Source organism: Moschus berezovskii, chromosome 11 (assembly GCF_049115385.1).
Source record: "Moschus berezovskii isolate FMDL1 chromosome 11, NW_MosBer_1.0, whole genome shotgun sequence".
Lineage (NCBI taxonomy): Eukaryota > Metazoa > Chordata > Mammalia > Artiodactyla > Moschidae > Moschus > Moschus berezovskii.
In genome coordinates this window covers 59517794-59538715 of record NC_142470.1, presented here as the reverse complement: position 1 = coordinate 59538715, position 20922 = coordinate 59517794, and the positions used below count along the sequence as shown (strand labels likewise).

At 40.9% G+C, this 20922-nt stretch overlaps 1 protein-coding gene across 8 annotated transcripts; it reads left to right on the top strand.

The window, feature by feature from the left end:
• Positions 1–2126: 2126 nt before the first annotated feature.
• Positions 2127–17380, top strand: LOC129539743 (lysine-rich coiled-coil protein 1-like). 8 transcript variants are annotated; one of them, XM_088841370.1, is made up of 5 exons: positions 2131–2281; positions 10013–10171; positions 11473–11579; positions 12470–12582; positions 15489–17380. In XM_088841370.1, the coding sequence occupies exon 5, from the start codon at positions 15508–15510 to the stop codon at positions 16279–16281; it is 774 nt and encodes a 257-aa protein (XP_088697496.1). In that variant the 5' UTR covers positions 2131–2281; positions 10013–10171; positions 11473–11579; positions 12470–12582; positions 15489–15507; the 3' UTR covers positions 16282–17380. The 8 variants fall into 8 exon arrangements, with proteins under 8 accessions (XP_088697494.1, XP_088697490.1, XP_088697496.1 ...); XM_088841369.1 differs by having other exon boundaries at positions 10013–10198; XM_088841368.1 differs by lacking the exon at positions 10013–10171 and having other exon boundaries at positions 2127–2281.
• Positions 17381–20922: the final 3542 nt, after the last annotated feature.

Here is a 20922-nt window from a genome sequence, read left to right as displayed (position 1 = left end):
ACTGACCTCTTTATTGACTTCTGAGCAGTGAGCAGCCCAGAACCCATTTTCAGTAACAAAATCAGGAATGATGATAAGTAAGGCTGGATGGCATCACCGACTCGATGGACATGAGTTTGAGTGAACTCTGGGAGTTGGTGATGGACAGGGAGGCCTGGTGTGCTGTGATTCATGGGGTCGCAAAGAGTCGGACACAACTGAGCAACTGAACTGAACTGAACTGAACTGAAGGCAGATATTGTCCCGACTCTAAGAAAAGATAATGAGAACCTGAAATTAGGCAATGCTAGTTTGACAGCAAAGGAGAACATACAAAAAGAAACTTTTGCACAGTGCACCAGGGGGTGTGCCCATCAACTGGGAGATGGGTGGAATATTGCACAGCAATGAAACGAGTAAATTACACATATATGCAACAGCTTGGCTATACCTTAAAACAGCAAGTGAAACAAGTCCCAGAATACTGCTAGAGAAAGACATAAATCTTATGAAATTCAAAAATAATCGAAACTTTTTTCCCCAGTCACACATATATTCCTTTCAAATGAGTATATCTTTATCACATATATTATATTCATATGAAAGGAAATAACCACATATTAATTTCCTTGGGAGATAGGGAATTAGAGGATGAAATGAACCGGTGTATATGTATATATGCATACACTGAGGGTGTCAGAAGGAGAGAGAAAGAGATCATTTACAGAGCAATGATGACAACATATTGAGACCAAGGGTTTTCCACCCTGTATTAAAGGCTCTAACAAAGAAAACCCTTAAGGGAGGAAGGCATGTATTTTCCTGATTTTTTAAAAATTTTATTTATTTGGCTATGTCTGGTCTTAGTTGCAGAACTCAGGGTCTGTTTTGTGCCATGCAGGATCTTTCCTTGTTGCACGTGGACTCTCTGCAGCCAGCAGGCTTAGTTGTTCCTCAGCATGTGGGATCTTAGATTGAACCCAAGTCCCCTGCTTTGCAAAGTGGATTCTTAACTACAGAACCAGTAAAGTCCTAGGTTGTTTTTTTTTCCAATTAATTTAATTGGAAGATAATTACTTTACAATATTGTGATGGTTTTTGCCATACAGCAACATGAATCGGCCACAAGGATGTCCCCCCACATCCTAAATCCTCCTCCCACCTTCCTCCTCACCCTATCTCTCTGGGTTGTCCCAGAGCACCAGTTTTGGGTGCCCTGACTCATGTATTGAACTTGCATTGTGCATATGGTAATGCACACGATTTAGTGCTAGTCTCTCAAAACCCCGGTGGCTCAGATGGTAAAAGCATCTGCCTACAATGCGGGAGACCTGGGTCCGATCCCTGGGTGGGGAAGATCCCTGGAGAAGGAAATGGCAATCCACTCTAGTACTCTTGCCTGGAAAATCACATGGACGGAGGAGCCTGATAGGCTACAGTCCATGGGGTCGCAAAGAGTCATACACGATTGAGCGACTTCACTTCACTTCTCAAAACCTCGCCTTTTCCCACTGAGTCCAAAAGTCTGTTCTTTACATCTGTGTCTCCTTTGCTGCCCTGCATGTAGGATCGTCGGGTACAGGTCTCCTAATTGGTTTCAGACTCACTCTCCCAAGGAGAGCTGCCTCAGGAGTTTTTCCTCTCTTCCAATGGTGGGTGCGTGCTAAGTCGCTTCAGTCCTGTCGGACTCTTTGTGACCCCATGGACTGTAGCCCACCAGGCTCCCCTGTCCATGGGATTCTCCAGACAAGAATACTGCAGTGGGTTGTCCTTTCCTTCTCCAGGGAATCTTCCCGACCCAGGGATCGAACCCAGGTATCCCACATTGCAGGCAGACTCTTTACCGACTGAGCCATCAGGGAAATCACCAAAGAACAGCAAAAGACCAAGGCTCAGCAAGTAACACCAAAGAACAGCAAAAGAAAGGCTAATGCAAGCCAGGGTAGACGAGAACTCCCGAAGTGGAGGCCTGAGCCGGTAGGTCAACCGGGGGGGCGGGGCTTACGTGGAGCCGGGGCTTCCGTGGAGCCGGGAGACTGCGCAAGCGCAGTAGCGCGCCTCGCCGCCATGGTCCCCGGTTCCGTCCCGTCAGCCGCTGGTGGTGGCGGCGACTTCCCCTCAGGAAGTCCTGTCTCCGCCTCCTCCTCCTCCCCTTACCCCGCCTGTTCGGCAGCGGCGGAGGCGGCGGTGTGGCAGCGGTTGTCCCTGCCTCTCCGCCACCTCCACCTCGGCCTATCCCCGGGCTGGCGGCGCTGGCGGGGAGGGGGACAGTAGTTGTAGACGCTGCCCTGCCTCAGAGAAGGTGAGTTCCCGCCCCGGCGGCGGGGGCGGCCCGGGCCTTCAGCCCCTCCATCCTGCGACCCGGTAAAGGCCCGGCGCGCCCGGAGAGTGCGAAATGGCGGACCGGACAGGACCTGAGGCTCTCCGCTCCCCTCCCCACCCGTTCCCCCGGGGAAACGGGCGCCGGGCTCCCACGTGGGTCGCGGAGGGAGAAGGGACGTCTCCGCTGCCGGGGGCGCTGAGGTTGGAGCGGGAGAGAGGCGACCCGGCCGAGGCTGTAGATCTAGAGTGTCAGGGCGAGGGAAGGGGAGGATGTGACGGGGACAGAGGCAAGCAGAGAAAAGGCCCCAGACGCGGAAGGGCGTAGACCTGCGCTGGGTGAAATTCAACATCCCGGAAAGCAGCGACCTCACTCACACGGAGGGAGAAGTGGAATCAGGGTTTGGGGAGAATAGGAAGTAAACACGCGAGCCCAAAGTTCCTGGGGTCCTGGAGAAAGAGAAGAGGGGGTGAAGTTTTTGAGGGACCACTTGGCAGAGTTTCCCCGGGTTTTTTGAGGATAACACCCTTTAAAACAAGCCTCCAAGATGTACAAGCTCATCTTGATAGTGGTGTGAGTTTAAATAGGTACCTGCCAGTGTTGGAGAAGGAAATGGCAACCCACTCCAGTACTCTTGCCTGGAAAATTCCATGGACAGCCTTCAGTCCGTTCAGTCGCTCAGTCGTTTCCGACTCTTTGCGACCCCGTGGACTGTAGCCTACCAGGCTTCTCCATTCATGGGATTCTCCAGGCAAGAATACTGGAGTGGGTTACCATCTCCTTCTCCAGGGGAATCTTCCCGACCCAGGGATCGAACCTGGGTCTCCCGCATTGGAGGCAGACGCTTTAATCTCTGAGCCACCAGGGAAGCCCAAATGGGGTCGCAAAGAATCGGACACGAATGAGCGACTTCACTTTTTTTTTTGCCAGTGTCAATGCAGGACTTCAGTTAGGGCAGCGAAAACAACTTTTATTCAGTAACTGCTGATAGTAGGAAAAATACTGAGCTCCATTCCGACTTTTCGCAGAAGTGACTGGGAGTCTTAAATGAAGGAATGGGGAAAGTTGGGGTTCAAGTAGAGTCGGGAAAGTGCAGAATTGCAAAGGGTTGGACAGTGTCAGCTTGCTGGCAATTACGGAAGTGAAAATTCTGTTTTCCCACAGAAACTGGGAGACAGAGGCTCTGAAATACATGATCATCACATTTCAAAGGAATGACTTTCAGATCCGTGAGACTCAGACACTCCCGAGCTGTAGGAGACAGAAATACATTTCAGAGAGACAGAGGAAGGGTTCGCAATTGTAAACCCTTTAGTAAGAACTGTGTAAAAGAGAGGCCAGGGACCTCATCAAGTGTTGGCTAGAACAAACAGTAAATATTTTTTGACACCCTTGAGCCTTTCCAGACGAGTTCAACGATGGGGCTGGTTCATTCAAACTTGACCATGTTAAAATTTAGTCAGTTCAGTTCAGTTCAGTCAAGTCTCTGCAGACTTGACTAGAGTTTTTAACAGTTTTCACCAATTCATTTTCCCTAAAACAAAGAGCTACTTATTGACCGTTTCGATCTAAGAGATGTTTGAGTTCTTGCAAGTACTGTATACCTGCAAACAAACTGCTGGTTCCAAACCATGAGTTTAGGCTTTAAGGCAGTTTTCAAAATGATTTTGGATGGTGGAGCTTGATCCCACTGCAGAAGATTCTAGTAGAACATTCAGCCATCTTCAGTTTCATAGTTAATTTGTAGTGTTGCCTCATGTTGCTTTTTGTCTCCAGAGAGACAAAACCAGAACATTATTTTTGGTGGAAGCCAGAACATTGTTGGATAATTTAATTTTCCTTTTTCCTGAGGGACAGCAGTAAATATAAATTCATTAAAATAATTTTTATTTTCATCTTTTACAGTATACTCTATTTTTGTGTACTCTTAGATAATCTTTTATAACTTTCACTTGGAGGAATGACAAAGCAGTAAAATATTATAAATTTCTTATAACATTTTTTAATATTTTATGTAAATTCCATTCACTGAAAATGGAAATCAGAAACTGCAACCAAATGATGTTTCATTAAGTACCTTAGTGACAGCAACTTTTAGAAGACTAGGTTTAGTGTCTTCAATAAGCCTGGGTTAGTATTACTGTTCTGAGATTAAAAAAATAAAATCTGAATTTTCTGCTTTCATACCAAACTTCCTGCCTTTCACTAACAAGCCTGAGCTGTTTAAGATGTCAAGACTACAATTCAGTTTAGCTTCCATAGCCACATCACAGACATTTGGAAACAGTTTCTCATAGGGGAAAAAAAAACCAGCTTTTTGCCAGAGAGAGTTTTTTTGTTTTTTGCAATTACTTTGAATATGTGCAGTTACTAAAGACTATAAACAAAATCAGTTCAAAACAAAGTGTTGGCAGGCAGTTACCTTTCTGTTCTGCTTCAAGGTGGTTATGAGGGCATAGGAGTCTTGACTGAATAGATTCTAGTGCCAATTTCTCAACTATCTGTATGACACTAAGTCCCAAACTTTCTGAAGTTGTTTTGCCATCTGTGAGGAGGGGAGTTGGACTAGCCCAGTTGAGTGACTTTTACACACACAAGCTTTTGCCCCACCCCTACCTTAGAGGACAGTTAGCAGTGTTTGGAGACATTTTTCCTTGGTTTTTGCCACTGGACAAGGAACGGGTTGGTGAGCAGAGGTACTACTGGTGTCTGCTAGATGCCAGAGATGCCCCTCACAACATGAAACGCACAGGGCACCAGCATAGACACACCACAGCCTCCACAAAGGATTATCCTACGCAAGATGTCAGTGTCAAGGTTGAGGAAGTCTGTACTTACCAAATTGAGGACCTCACCAGCTTTAAAATTATGAACTGGTTTGCCTTGGCTGTGTACTAGAACAGCAATTCATAAAACGTGAAACTTTGACTTACAATGGCCATCAAATGATGTTCAAAGTGTAGTGAAATATTTTGAGTTACAGCTGAGATTTGTTAGGATTTGGAAAATAGAATTTACTACCTAAAAATTACCTCTTGTCACTTTTAAGTAAATATCCTTATTAATTGTTCAGTTAACTGCTACTTAACAAATGGCAAATATTTGATATGCTATTTAAAACACTCCTAGGACCCAGTATATTTTTAGTTTAGATATTTATAAACGCCTAATGTAATTTCCAATTGTACATGAGCCAGAAGAGAAAAAAAATTTGTCTAGTACTTAGCCAGTGTCTTTTTTTCTTAAGATTCTTCCAAAAGGTGTCAAAGAATTGTCATCCTTTCAATTATTAAATTCTACCCTCCTTTTCAAGATCCTGAAAGGACTATTAAAACTCCTGATCCATTTTCATCTGTAGCTGTAATACTTATGAAGGAGCTTCTCTTAAACTGGACTTGATAATAAAGGTCAGTAAGGATTAAAAATTTGCAAGCAGGGAATATATAGAAGGTGTAAATTACAAATAGGAAATTGAGAAATTAGACTCAATTACAAAAACTTAAATACCACATGACCAGAGTTACATGAAAAGAAATACGCATCACATTTATGGTGAAAGTGTAGTAAGATTTTCCAGGACACTTTGTAATTCATTAAAAGAAGTTTCTCAAATATTTTTGACAGTTAAAAACTTTTTTCAGAATAATAATATTCCTAAGAAATCAGTAGAAACAAAACCACAGCAAACAGTTCCTTCTTATCTGGCTTTTTAAAAGAAAAGAAAATTAGACTCATTTTGAGAATGAAGAACATTTCTAACTGCTTATTGAATCTTACCCATTTACATAGCAGTTGTCTGAAGTGTTCCTTTGTTTTTTCACAGAGATTTGAGACAGATATAGAAAATCAAGCTAATAAGCCCTTATATTTATTCAGAAACCATTTAGAGCCCCTCCCATGAACCAGGTTCTTATGTTAGGACATGATCATTCTTACTGACCTATTCACATTTACTGACCTTTTGGAAGGACTGGCACATATTTGATGACATTCTGATTCAGAATGTCTGCCTTGGGCCCAAGTAAAGCTAATTTCTTAGTTGATCTTGTCAAGATCCTTGAGCTAGCTAGCCATAGGTCACTTAGAGTGATTGATATTCAAAGCATTTGTGTGTGCTCAGTCACTCAGTCATGTCCAACTCTTTGTGACCCCGTGGACTATAGCCCACCAGGCTCTTCTAGCCATGAAATTTTCCAGGCAAGAAGACTGGAGTGGGTTGCCATTTCCTTCTCCAGGGTTTCTTCCCAACCTACAAGTCGAGTCCAGGTCTTCTGCACTGCAGGTGGATTCCTTACCAAAGGCTTAGTTTAAATAAAGATAGGAAATTCCCTGACCAGCTAATGGTTAGGAATCAGCGCTTTTCCTGCTGGGGCCTAGGTTAGAGAACTAAGATCCCATAAACTGTACAGCACAACCAAAATAAATATAGACATAAATTTTATATAACGTGTAACCTGTAATCCCAATTAATGATTTTGTTAATTCCTTTATGTTTTGTCATTGGAAATGTGCCATAGCAAATCCTGTTACTTTTGTGATTGTATTAGTGTAAAATAACTACAAGTTATCCAGTTCTATGGCAAACTCATAGGTCACATGCTTATCTCATTTCCTGAAAAGGCAAGGTTAATAACTAACTCAGTTAAGAATATTCATAATGCTAGAAAGTATATGCAGCATCTCTCAAAACTTCTTAAATGGAATTTGACCCTCTGGTAAAAAGGAATAAAGCAGCATACTTTGGTTAAGAGAACAGAATCAGTTACCTAGTCTCCTAAAACAGTGGTCCCCAACTGTTTTGGCACCAGGGACCGGTTCCATGGAAGACAATTTTTACACAGATTAGGGGATGCAAGCGATGAAGCTTTGCTTGGTCGCCGGTCACTTACCTTCCACTTTATAGCCCCGTTCCTAAGAGGCCGCGGCAGTTAACTGTCCATGGCTCAGGGGTTGGGAACCCCTTTCCTGATACATGCTGTGCTCTAGTCTTTCCTAAGTTTATAATGGTATTAAAAGATTGCCAATCTCAAGAGCCAGGAGCAAGGCAGGGATGTCTGTCCTCACCAATTCTTTTTAGTATTGTCCTGGACGTCCTAACCAGTATAGTCAGGCAAGGAAGAAAGGTTTACAGATTGGAGAGGAAGAAATCACACTTTGTTGGCTGATACTAATGATCTGAATATCTGTGGGCTCCCTGGTGGCTCAGTGGTAAAGAATCTGCCTGCAATGCTGGAGAATCAAGTTCAGTCCCTGGGTTGGGAAGATTCCCTGGAGAAGGAAGAGGCAACCCACTCCAGTGTGAAATTTCATGGACAGAGGAGCCTGGCAGTTCAGTCCATGGGGTCACAAAGAATCAGACACGACTTAGTAACTAGACAACAACAAATGATCATCTGTGTAGAAAACCCCAAGGAATTTTGGAAAAACTATTAGAGTAAGTGAGTTTAGCAAGGACACAAAGTACAAGGTTAATATACAAAACCAATACTATCTGTAAATGTTAGTAGCAAACAATTAGACGTTGAGATTTTTTAAAAATGCTATTAACTATTGCATGAAAAAATACTTTTGGGTAACTTTAACAAAGTACAGTGAATGGTACATAACATTGCTGAGAGAAGACGCAAATGGTGGGGGAAATGTCCTTTAATGCTTCTTAGTGAACTCGATTTAAAAGTGTAGTACCGTGTCATTAATTTGGTATATTTAAAGAAGAGTTTATTAAAGGGAAACTAATTACACCTAAAACTTGCCAAGTTAACATTCTAAGTTTGCTCAAACATTTTTTCTTCGGTGATTAAAGATACTTAATAAGTATTTTTAAAAACTTAGTTTTAATGTCATGTCACAACATAAATCAGGCAGTGTCCTGTGGGCATGAAAATTTTTAGTAAATTTTTCACTCAAATTGAGTTGATTTACTCATGAAACCTATTAAATGTTTTGTGGCATATTAAAAACGTACAATGCGAAAGTTAAATTCAGGTTTTGCAATTTCTAAAAGGGTGATTGTATGCTTGCTTAGTGGTATCCAACTCTGTGACCGGATGGACTGTAGCCTCCGAGGCTCCTCTGTCCATGGAATTCTCCAAACAAAAATACTGAAGTAGGTAGCCATTCCCTTCCTCAGGAGATCTTCGCGACCCAGGGATCAAACCTGGTCTCCTGCATTGCAGGCAGGTTCTTTACCATTTGAGCTGCCAGGGAAGCCCCTGAAAGGGTGATTGGGGTGTAACAGATTTTCTGACAAGACTAGAATTAGGAAAAGTGGAGTGGTTCTTACTATATTATTAAATAGTAAGTCTTTTTAGACAGTTTTGAATTGCAAGTAACTCATACTCTTCATTTTTCATATTTAACTCAGTAGTTCACGTGCAGTGTTTTTATTACTTTAGCTTTTGCAATGGCTTTACCTACTAATACTGAAATAAGACCAAGCTTTGTACAGATATTGAATAACAAGGTGGATAGTTTCATTTCTCCAAATAAAAGATTTCATTTTCTTTCTATTTGCACTATATCTTTCCTGGAAGTGAATGACATTGTGGATAGTCATCTATAACTAGACTTGTGATGTACAAATAGGAACATCAAGTTTTCAGAATTTTGCCAGCTTTTTTACAAAAATTAACCCTAATCTGAGAAAAATACTCCAAATGAGTTTCAGAAGAAACAAACTATTTCTTGCTTGAGACCTAATACCAACTTGTAAATAGACTGGGTGTTTCTGCTTGACATTGCATTATTCTTTTAGACATCAAAGTACATATAGCAAACATTAACACAGGACATAAACTGAAATCTTAGTTGATTTAAAATCAGCAATCAGAAAAGATAGTAAGAATCAAGTTGAACTTTGACCTTTCATTTAAAAAAAAAAAAACAAGGTCCTTCTGAAACATGAGTTAGCTTCAAATGCAAAGAATTAGGTACTCTTGTCAGGCACTCCTGACCTATATAGCCATAATCTTTTCTTTATTTGGCTTTCTGTAGTTACTGGAATGGTCTTTTAGATGACTCTGGGTAAAGAATCTGTCTGCAGTGCAGGAGACAAAGGAGACACAGGTTCCATCCTTAGGCTGGGAAGACCCCTGGAGGAGGGCATGGCAACCCACTCCAGTATTCTTGTCTGGAGAGTCCCATGGACAAAGGAGCCTAGCGGGCTACAGTCCTTAGTGTCCCAAACAGTAAGACACAACAAGCAACTGAGCACACAGTTACTGGAATAATTGGTTGGAAAAACATTTCAGTTGGATGGATGAAATCCCAAATAACAATAAAAACAGCCCAGTTGTACAGCATTTACTATGTGCCATATACTCTTCTAAGTACTTTACATTTTTTAATTTCCTTAAGATTCACAATACCTGAGAAACTTGACCAAGTCTATATAATAAGTGCCAGAACTGACTCCAGAGTCCCTATGTCTAGCTCCTAGAAACAGTGAGAAAATTAACATTGTGTGGCAACCAGTAGTTCTACATAGTTGCCTTAAGCTATGTTAATCTTCCTGGAAACAAAGCCAACATTTAAAGATCCAGTTTAGGGACTTCCCTAAAGTTCAGTGGTTAACTCTCTGCTTCTGCTGCAGGGGGCACACAGGTGGGTTCCATCCCTGGTCGGGGAACTAAGATCCCACTTGTTGCTTGGCCAAATATCTGTGTGTGTGTGTATATGGTGGCTCAGACAGTAAACAATCTGCCTTCAATGCAGGAGACCTGGGTTCAATCACTGGGTCCGAGAGATCCCCTGGAGAAGGGAATGGTAACCCACTCCAGTATTCGTGGCTGGATAATTCCACGGACAGAGGAGCTTGTCAGGTTGCAGTCAATGGGATCACAAAGAGTCAGACACGACCGAGCAACTAACACAGTTACGTATCCAGTTTAACAAATTAAGGTAGACTTTTTTTTCCAAAACATTCAGTTTAGATCTTTAAGCTCCTCTCATACACTTTCCTGAGGTTTACTTATAGTAAACAGCACTTATTAAAAGCGTACAATGAGTTTTTGGCAGGTATTTGACATGAAACTACTTTCATAAACAAAATGTCAGGTATTTCCACCAGCTTGAACACTTTCCTCCTGCTCCTTTACAATTTATCCCTCCCTCCATCCTTGTGCCTGGCAACCTCTAATCTGCTTTCTGTCACTACAGATTAATTTGTGTTTCTAGAACTTTTATAAGTAGAGTCATAGTAGGTACTCTTATGTCTTTTACTCAGCATGATTATTTTGTGATTTATCCATGTTGTATGTATTGATATTTTGTTCCTTTTCACTGCTGTATAATTCTTTTGTATGGATATACCACACTTTGCTTACCCATTCCCCTGCTGATAGAGTTGTTTCTGTTTTTGGCTATAAGAAATAAAGCTGCTATGAATATTCATGTACAGGTCTTTGCATGGACATGTTTTCATGTCTCTTGGGCAAATACATATGAGTGAAATGACTGGGTCCTATAGTAGGTGTTTAACTTTTAAAGAAATTGTCAAAACTATGTACCATTTTAGATTATAACTAGTATTGTAACAAATGCCAAAATTAAAAGAATCTGAATTTTGAGGATCGTCAGAGATGAGAATGGTGGCCTAAACCTATAACAGGATAAAGTGTAAAGTCCTGCATTTAGAAAAGTAAATCAATTACATTAAGTCCCAGATGGGAAAAGTCAGCCAATATGGGGAGAGAGATGCTACCGCTGGGATTTTAACAATTACGAAGGTCAGAAATCAGAAACATGCTTGCTCTAAGACACAAAGTACTAAGACTGGATGCCCCAGGTCATTTCCCTCAAGTCCAGAGTCCTACTGTAATGTGCCCCAGTAACTTCTCCTTCAGAACAGTATTTTCTGAACTAAAAAAATACATTATTGTTGTTCAGTCACAAAGTCATATCCAACTCTTTGTGACCCCATGAACTGCAGCACGCCATGCTTCCCTGCCCTTCACTGTCTCCTTGAGTTTGCTCAAGCTCATATGCAATATCAGAGGCTTACTAAATGTTTTCATACTGAAATTGCCATTCCAATGAGCAAAAAGCTAGTACTTTAGCCTTGTAAGCAGTCTTAACTTGAGAAGTTAAGGTTTAATATGGTATATGAAATGATACAGGGTTGAAGATTGAAAATATTATCATAAATGTCTTACCTGCCTTTATTTTATTCATAGATACCACGTTGAGTGAGCAAAGACCGAACATTTTACAGATACCTTTTGTAGAAGGCTTATAAGAACTAGTGCCATAATTTGAATCATAATGGATTTCACATTATGAGGTAGGTTGAAAATAAAGGACATCTCGATTGTTAGCATTATTTATACTGAAGCATTATTTATACTGAATTATTTATATGGCAACCCACTCCAGTATTCTTGCCTGGAGAATCCCATGGACGGAGGAGCTTGGTGGGCAACAGTCCACGGGGTTGCAAAGAGTCGGACACGACTGAGCGACTTCACTTTCATACAAATACTTTGACTTGAAAGCAAGAGAAAGTATAAGACTCTTAGTTCAGACTAAATATAGTAAAATTCCTAAGTAAATAAACTAAAACTCACAAGTGCTGTTTTCAAATTCAGAGGTGTAAATTTTGGATCACGTTCTCTAAGATAAACAGTGTTATTTTTCAAGGGTAAAATTCACACTGGGCTTCCCTTTTGGCTCAGACAGTAAAGAATCCAGCTACATTGCAGGAGACCTGGGTTCAATCCCTGGATTGGAAGGATCCCTTAGAGGAGGGCATGGCAACCCACTCCAATGTTCTTACCTGGAGAATCCCCATGGACAGAGAAGCCTGGCAGGCTGCAGTCCATGGGGTCGTACAGAGTCAGACACAACTGAATGATAAAGCACAGCAAAAAACACACACTCAAAAAGTTGGCTTTACTTTCACATTTACAGGAAGCAAAATAAGAAATTGAAGATGCATTTTGTGAGTTTTCAGATGATTGATCTATGTTGATGTAATTCTAAACTTTGAATTATTTAATCATTATAACAAGATTGTGCTTGCAATATTGTAGAACAATTAACCTTCAATAACTTCAAACCTCAAAGCAAGTAATTGTTTTTAGAAAAAAGAAAAGATTGCTTGGTTTCAGGTGAAGGGAAGTGGAATATTGGGCACAAATAGATTTTTTTAATCTCTGCTGTCATGGTTTTTAGCTCCTCGGTTGTTGCACAGTCTTGGTATTTGGAGAAAGTTCATGCTAAAAAACGGAAGCAATTAATGAATGAATATGGTCAGATATCTCCACCAAGGTCTCAATCTGATAAGGGTAAGGTTCAGTTCACCTCTTCATTGATCTCTGCATCATCTGTGATCTTTTGGGGTTGGCTGTTTTCACTCTGCACCTCTTCAAGTTTCATCCCTGTTATACCATTTTGTAGCACCTCATTCCTTCATATTGCTGAATAGCATTCCATTGTGTGAGTTGCCACATTGTGTTTATCCATTCATCAGCTAATGAACATTGATTGTTTCTAATTTTAGCTGTCAGTAATAGTGCTGCTGTGAACATTTTTGTACAAATTTTTGTGTCGACATAGATTTTCATTTCTCTTGGGGATATATTTAGGAGTGAAACTGCTAGGGTTATGTGGTGACTCTGTGTTTGACATTTTGAAGAACTGCCAAACTGTTTTCCAAAGTTGCTGTACCATTTTACATTCCCACCAAGAATGAATGAAGTTTCCGGTTTTTCCTCCTCTTTGCCAACACATTATTTATAATCTATCTTTATTATAGCCATCCTGTGAGTATGAAGTAAAATCTTTTTATTATAAAACATTTTAAAACATAAAAATAGAGAAAACGGTATTGTAACACCTTCTGTACTTATCATACAGTTTTGACAATTAACATATTTTTAATCTTATTAGTGACTTTTTAAAAGTAGCTTTATTGAGGTATAGTTGAGGTATGTATAGGAAACTATACATATTCCAGGTATATAATTTAATAGGTTTGAAACATATGTATTGATGAAATGCTCACCACAGTTAAGATAGTAAACATATCCATGCCCCCAGAAATGCCCCTTATAATGCTGTGCTGAGTCGCTTAGTCATGTCCAACTCTATGCAACCCCATGGACTGTAGCTGGCCAGGCTCCTCTGTCCATGGGGATTCTCCAGGCAAGAATACTGGAATGGGTTGCCATGCCCTCCTCCAGAGGATCTTACCAACCTGGGGATCAAACACAGGTCTCCCACCTTACAGGTGGATTCTTTACTGTCTGAGCCACCAGGGAAGCCCAAGAATACTGGCTTGGGTTGCCATTCTCTTCTCCATTAGATCTTCCTGACCCAGTAATGGAACCAGGGTCTCAGCATTGAAGGTGGATCCTTTACCAGCTGAGCTCCCTCCTAATTTTTCCTGACTACTTTTTCTCAGGCAACACTGTATTGCTATAGGTTAGTTTTCCTTTTTCAAGAGCTTTATGTACATGGAATCATGTATTATGTACTCTTTTCTCTTCTTTGAGTCAGCTTGTTTATTTTGAAATTCATCCATTTTGTGAAGTGTATCAATAGTCTGATCCTTTTTATCATTGATTCCATTATATGGATATACCACTGTTTGATTTATGCATTTATCTGTTGATGAGTATTTTTTTTTTCCCCTTTCTGGGGCTATTACACCTAAAACTACTGTGAATATTCATGTATAAGTCTTTATGTGGACATATACTTCCTTCTCCTTAGGATAAATATCTAGGAGTGGAATAACTGGATCATATGATAGGTATATGTCTAACTTCCTTAGAAACTACCAGACTGTTTTCCAAGTAGTCATACCATTTTATATCCTACCAGCAACATTTGAGAATTCCAGTTGTTCTACATCCTCACCACTCTCTTTAATTTCAGTCATTCTAGTAAGTGCATGGTGGTATTGCTTTGTGGTTTTAATTAACATCTACTTGATGATGAATGATATTGAGCATCTTTTGTGTGCTTATTGTCCATTTGTGTATATTCTTTTCTGAAGTGTCTGGTCAAATTTTTTTGCCCATGTTTAATAATTATGTTACATTTTGCTCTAGTCAGAATTTTTCTACTATTTAAGTTGAATAGGAGCTAAATTTTCTGGCTCACCAAATTAGGCTTCATTTAAACTTCCTTTTTAATCTCAAATTGCCAGTAAAACTAGCTGATCATTGGTGACTCTAGATTGCTGTCAGACTTGTTTCTGTTAAAGGAAGGAACCACATGGGTTATACTGCCTCATAATTTTTGGAAATAAAGCATATCACGAAAAATATTATCTTCTCATACTAAGTACATTTTCTGCTATATTTGTAATGCAGGATTTGAGGTGGGGGACAGAAAGAGAAATAGTAGTTGTACTGCCCCATCCCCCAAAAAACAAGCAAAGATTAGCATATCTGCTTGAAATTTCTTCTGAAACTTTTCTGTACATAAATCCCTACCCACTCTGAGCTTTCACCTCCATTTCCCTCTTAACACTCCTACCAGCTCTTTAATAGAGAACAAACCAGAAGGCATTCTAGAATGTCTTTTTCACCAATCCGAAGTAACGGAATGAAATCCAATTCCCTATGCAGAAGAGACAGAACTCTGTTCCCTCATCTTTTCTCATGCCCTGTACCTAAGAGTAGTTTTGTCTCACAGCTGGATATCTAATTTCCAGCATTCCCAAACCATTTTACAATTTTATTGTTAAGTTTTACAATACTGTTATCTGGTGAGTATGTATGTATATTATATTTTGAGTGAACAGAAGATTTTTATGTAAAACAAACCTCTATGGTTTGTTATTTTTCTTAGACAACAGTGTTCAAGAATCTGAACTTTAGAAATTATTTGAACACTCAGATCAGGTGACTCACCATGGATGTGTTAAGTCCTTCTATCCATACATCCCTTACAAGCCTTACATTTTTAGCCTAGAATAATACATGTCAACTCCTTTCTGCCTCCTTCATCTCACTTCTGAGAGGATAAAATTACTTGTGAGTGGCCTAGGCAATATTTGACTTCCTTATGCTCCTTTTTGGCATATGATGTCATGACATTTAATTTTATACCAAAGTAGATTTTAATTTTGGGATAGAGGAAGGGGCTTCTTTATTTTGTATTTTGAGACTCTTCAAGAGTAAAGGAAATATTCAGAATTAATCTAGTAAGAAGAACTTTCTCCCATCTTTTCTACCTACAGAGAATCCCTTGTCAAGCTAATGAAGCATTCAAAGAAGACATATGACTCTTTTCAAGATGAACTTGAAGATTATATCAAAGTGCAGAAAGCCAGAGGCTTAGAGCCAAAGACTTGTTTCAGGAAGATGAGAGAGGATTATTTGGAAACCTATGGGTACAAAGAAGAGGTCCACTCTAGACCCAGGTGTAGAATGTTTGAGCAAAGACTCCCATATGGAACCGTCCAGACCTACCCAAGATCATGCAGTATTTCACAAAGAGTGGAAAAGCAGTTACCTCAGTGGCTACCAGCTCATGATAGCAGGCTGAGACTAGACTCCCTGAGCTACTCTCAGTTCACCAGGGACTGTTTCTCAGGAAAACCTGTACCCCCGAACCTTAGTCAGCACGAGTCTAACTGTAGCCCATACAGTGTAGAATCTGGAGTTCACAGGCACCTCTCCTCAGAAAATAGTACCAGTGCCCATCAGGCTAGTTATAAACACATATATCAAAAGAGGAACAGGCACACAGAGGAAGGCAGAGAAAAACCAGAGGAGGAGCAGCCCAAGCACAGGAGGAAAAAAGCTTGTGAGGAAATAGATTTAGACAAATACAAGAGCATTCAAACAAGCAAAACGGAGGCAGAAACAGTCAGAGTCAGTACAGAAAAGCTTAAGAACCGGAAGGAGAAAAAAAGCCGAGATGTAGCCTCTAAGAAAGAGGAGCGTAAGCGCAGAAAAGAGAGAAAGGAACAAGGCCAAGAAAGGACAGAGGAGGAAATGCTTTGGGACCAGTCTATCCTTGGATTTTGAAGCTCTTGCATTGGTTCCCCCAGGGTTAAACTAATAGTTGAGAAGCTTGGTTTTACAGTGTTCATGTTCATGTCCTCTTCTCACTTGAGCAAGTACAAAGGCTAACAGAACAGGAAACAGAGTACGCTTGCTATCCAACATGGAAATATTTTTCCTCGTTTTCTAAAATCAGTACTACATTTTCTTATACATAATGTAATTTCCCTTAACGAGAGTGGCTTTGCTTTTATTCATCTGGTTGCTGTGATGGGAAGTATTTTTCCCTTGGGAGGTCATTTATATTTAAGTAGGATTAATAGGCTTAACAGAATCTATTTCTTGATTGGGTTTTAGTTTGGGGTGGGTATTTTTATATTCATTAGTTTTCTCTGTGAAGCAATTTAGATAGATATTTTTCCTCAGATCTAACTTGCAGTGTATTTTCTAGATTGAGAAGTGGAAAATGACATACATTATAATAAGCTTAAGTTACATACAGTTTTAAAAAAGAGTCTTGATACAAAATCAGTTTATATTCTGGAAATGTTTATAATATAAAGTTCTAATTTCTACATTTTTTTTTTTGTTGTTTTGTGTCAATGATCTGTTCCTATTCGATGAGCATTTTCTTCTGGAAGAGCAATAGCCAAGTAAATTTAAACCCACTTTTTGGACAGAAATCTATGAATGACCACAGTTTTTCCAAATAGTTGAAACTGGGGGATTAAATGGCATTAGATTATTCTTTCCTGACCAGTATTTTCCATTCTGATAATCCCCTTTTTTATGATAAACATATCAAGTATTCAAGCACTGCTCTTTTGTTGTGGAGAGTAGTGATCTGGAAATCTGAATCCCAGAATTCTAGTCTCAGCTATGCCTTCAAGTTGGTACGTGACTTTGGGGAAATCTCTCGGGTTGGTGATGGACAGGGAGGCCTGGCATGCTGTGATTCATGGGGTCGCAGAGAGTCGGACACGACTGAGCGACTGAACTGAACTGAACTGAAATATAACTAGAAGCACTGGCCTCTTAAATGCCTTGGATAACAAGAAGATGCCATGATGTGAAACCTCTGCATTCTACAGTGTTGTGCATATATATGATAGTATTAACTTTAGCATTATTTTGCTAATATGATTTTTTATTTTATATTGTATATTCACTTAGGGCTTTCTGGTGGCGCAGACAATAAAGAATCTGCCTGCAGTACAAGAGACCCAGGTTTGATCCCTGCATTGGGAAGACCCCCTGGAGAAGGGAATGGCAACCCCCTCCAGTTTTCTTGCCTAGAGAATTCCAAGGACAGAGGAGTGCAGCAGGCTACAATCCATGAGGTCACAAAGAGGCACAACTGAGCGACTAAGCACACACACTCACATATATATTCCCTTCACCTGCTCAGTCCTCTGCATGTAACCAGTCTCCCCGTCCTTGCTAGGCCGCTGCCTTACTCAGCCCTGAACCCTCTCTGGGTCCCCACCTTGCCTAGCCTCCTACCTCAGTTCAGTTCAGTCGCCAAGTCGTGTCCGACTCTCCGCGACCCCATGAACCACAGCATGCCAGGCCTCCCTGTCCATCACCAACTCCCGGAGTTCACTCAAACTCACGTCCACAGAGTTGGTGATGCCAACCAGCCATCTCATTCTCTGTCGTCCCCTTCTCCTCCCGCCCCTAACCTTTCCCAGCATAAGAGTCTTTTCCAGTGAGTCAACTCGTCGCATGAGGTGGCCAAAGTACTGCAGTTTCAGCTTTAGCATCAGTCCTTCCAGGATTGATCACCTTTAGAATGGACTGGTTGGATCTCCTTGCAGTCCAAGGGACTCTCAAGAGTCTTCTCCAGCACCACAGTTCAAAAGCATCAATTCTTCGGCCATCAGCTTTCTTCACAGTCCAACTCTCACATCCATACATGACCACGGGAAAAACCATAGCCTTGACTAGACGGACCTTGGTTGGCAAAGTAATGTCTCTGCTTTTTAATATACTATCTAGGTTGGTCATAACTTTCCTTCCAAGGAGTAAGCGTCTTTTAATTTCATGGCTGTAGTCAGCATCCACAGTGATTTTGGAGCCCAAAAAAATAAAGTCTGACACTGTTTCCACGGTTTTTCCATCTATTTCCCATGAAGTGATGGGACCAGATGCCATGATCTTTGTTTTCTGAATGTTGAGCTTCAAGCCAACCTTTTCACTCTCCTCTTTCACTTTCATCAAGAGGCTTTTGAGTTCCTCTTCACTTTCTGCCATAAGGGTAGTGTCATCTGCATATCTGAGGTTATTGATATTTCTCCCAGCAATCTTGAGTCCAGCTTGTGCTTCTTCCAGCCCAGTGTTCCTCATGATGTACTCTGCGTATAAGTTAAATAAGCAAGGTGACAATATACAGCCTTGACGTACTCCTTTTCCTATTTGGAACCAGTCTGTTGTTCCATGTACAGTCCTGACTGTTGCTTCCTGACCTGCATACAGGTTTCTCAAGAGGCAGGTCAGGTGGTCTGGGATTCTCATCTCTTTCAGAATGTTCCACAGTTTATTGTGATCCACACAGTCAAAGGCTTTGGCATAGTCAATGAAGCAGAAATAGATGTTTTTCTGGAACTCTCTTGCTTTCTCCATGATCCAGGGGATGTTGGCTATTTGATCTCTGGTGCCTCTGCCTTTTCTAAAACCTGCTTGAACATCTGGGAGTTCACGGTTCACATATTGCTGAAGCCTGGCTTGGAGAATTTTGAGCATGACTTTACTGGCATGTGAGATGAGTGCAATTGTGCGGTAGTTTGAGCATTCTTCGGCATTGTCTTTCTTTGGGATTGGAATGAAGACTGACCTTTTCCAGTCCTGTGGCCACTGCTGAGTTTTCCAAATTTGCTGGCATATTGAGTGCAGCACCTTCACAGCATCATCTTTCAAGATTTGAAATAGCTCAACTGGAATTCCATCACCTCCACTAGCTTTGTTTGTAGTGATGCTTTCTAAGGCCCACTTGACTTCACATTCCAAGATGTCTGGCTCTAGGTCAGTGATCACGTTATCGTGACTCTTGGTCGTGAAGATCTTTTTTGTACAGTTCTTCTGTGTATTCTTGCCACCTCTTCTTAACATCTGCTTCTGTTAGGTCCATACCATTTCTGTCCTGTATCGAGCCCATCTTTGCATGAAATGTTCCCTTGGAATCTCTAATCTTCTTGAAGAGATCTCTTGTTTTTCCTATTCTGTTGTTTTCCTCTATTTCTTTGCATCGATCGCTAAGGAAGGCTTTCTTATCTCTCCTTGCTATTCTTTGGAACTCTGCATTCAGATGCTTATATCTTTCCTTTTCTCCTTTGCTTTTTGTATCTCTTCTTTTCACAGCTATTTGTAAGGCCTCCTCAGACAGCCATTTTGCTTTTTTGCATTTCTTTTCCAAGGGGATGGCCTTGGTCCCTGTCTCCTGTACAGTGTCACGAACCTTCATCCATAGTTCATCAGGCACTCTATCTATCAGATCTAGTCCCTTAAATCTATTTCTCACTTCCACTGTATAATCATAAGGGATTTGATTTAGGTCATATCTGAATGGTCTAGTGGTTTTCCCTACTTTCTTCAATTTCAGTCTGAATTTGGCAATAAGGAGTTCATGATCTGAGCCACAGTCAGCTCCTGGTCTTGTTTTTGCTAACTGTATACAGCTTCTCCATCTTTGTCTGCAAAGAATATAATCAATCTGATTTCGGTGTTGACCGTCTGGTGATGTCCATGTGTAGAGTCTTCTCTTGTGTTGTTGGAAGAGGGTGTTTGCTATGACTAGTGCGTTCTCTTGACAAAACTCTATTAGCCTTTGTCCTGCTTCATTCCGTGCTCCAAACTTGCCTGTTACTCCAAGTGTTTCTTGATTTCCTACTTTTGCATTTCAGTCCCCTATGATGAAAAAGACATCTTTTTTGGGTGTTAGTTCTAAAAGGTCTTGTAGGTCTTCATAGAACCGTTCAACTTCGGCTTCTTCAGCATTACTGGTTGGGGCATAGGCCTGGATTACTGTAATATTGAATGGTTTGCCTTGGAAACGAACAGAAATCATTCTGTCGTTTTTAAGATTGCATCCAAGTACTGCATTTCGGACTCTTTTGTTGACCATGATGGCTACTCCATTTCTTCTAAGGGATTCCTGCCCACAGTAGTAGATATAATGGTCATCTGAGTTAAATTCACCCATTCCAGTCCATTTTAGTTCACTGATTCCTAGAATGTCTATGTTCACTCTTGCCATGTCCTGTTTGACCACTTCCAATTTGCCTTGATTCACGGACCTAACATTCCAGGTTCCTATGCAATATTGCTCTTTACAGCACCGGACCTTGCTTCTATCACCGGTCACATCCACAACTGGCTATTGGTTTTGCTTTTGCTCCATCCCTTCATTCCTTCTAGAGTTACTTCTCCACTGATCTCCAATAGCATACTGGGCACCTACCGACCTGGGGAATTCCTCATTCAGTATCCTATCATTTTGCCCTTTAATACTGTTTTGCCTCCTACCTCAGTGGGCCTTAAATAGTGAAGAAGAAGGAAGTGGAGGAGGGAGAGGGCATAGGTGACCCATTTTATTTTAAACTAATGACCGAAACCTCCAGTCCATCAGGTTTCCCTAGTAAATTTCCCACCCTCAGAGATGCCTTTTAT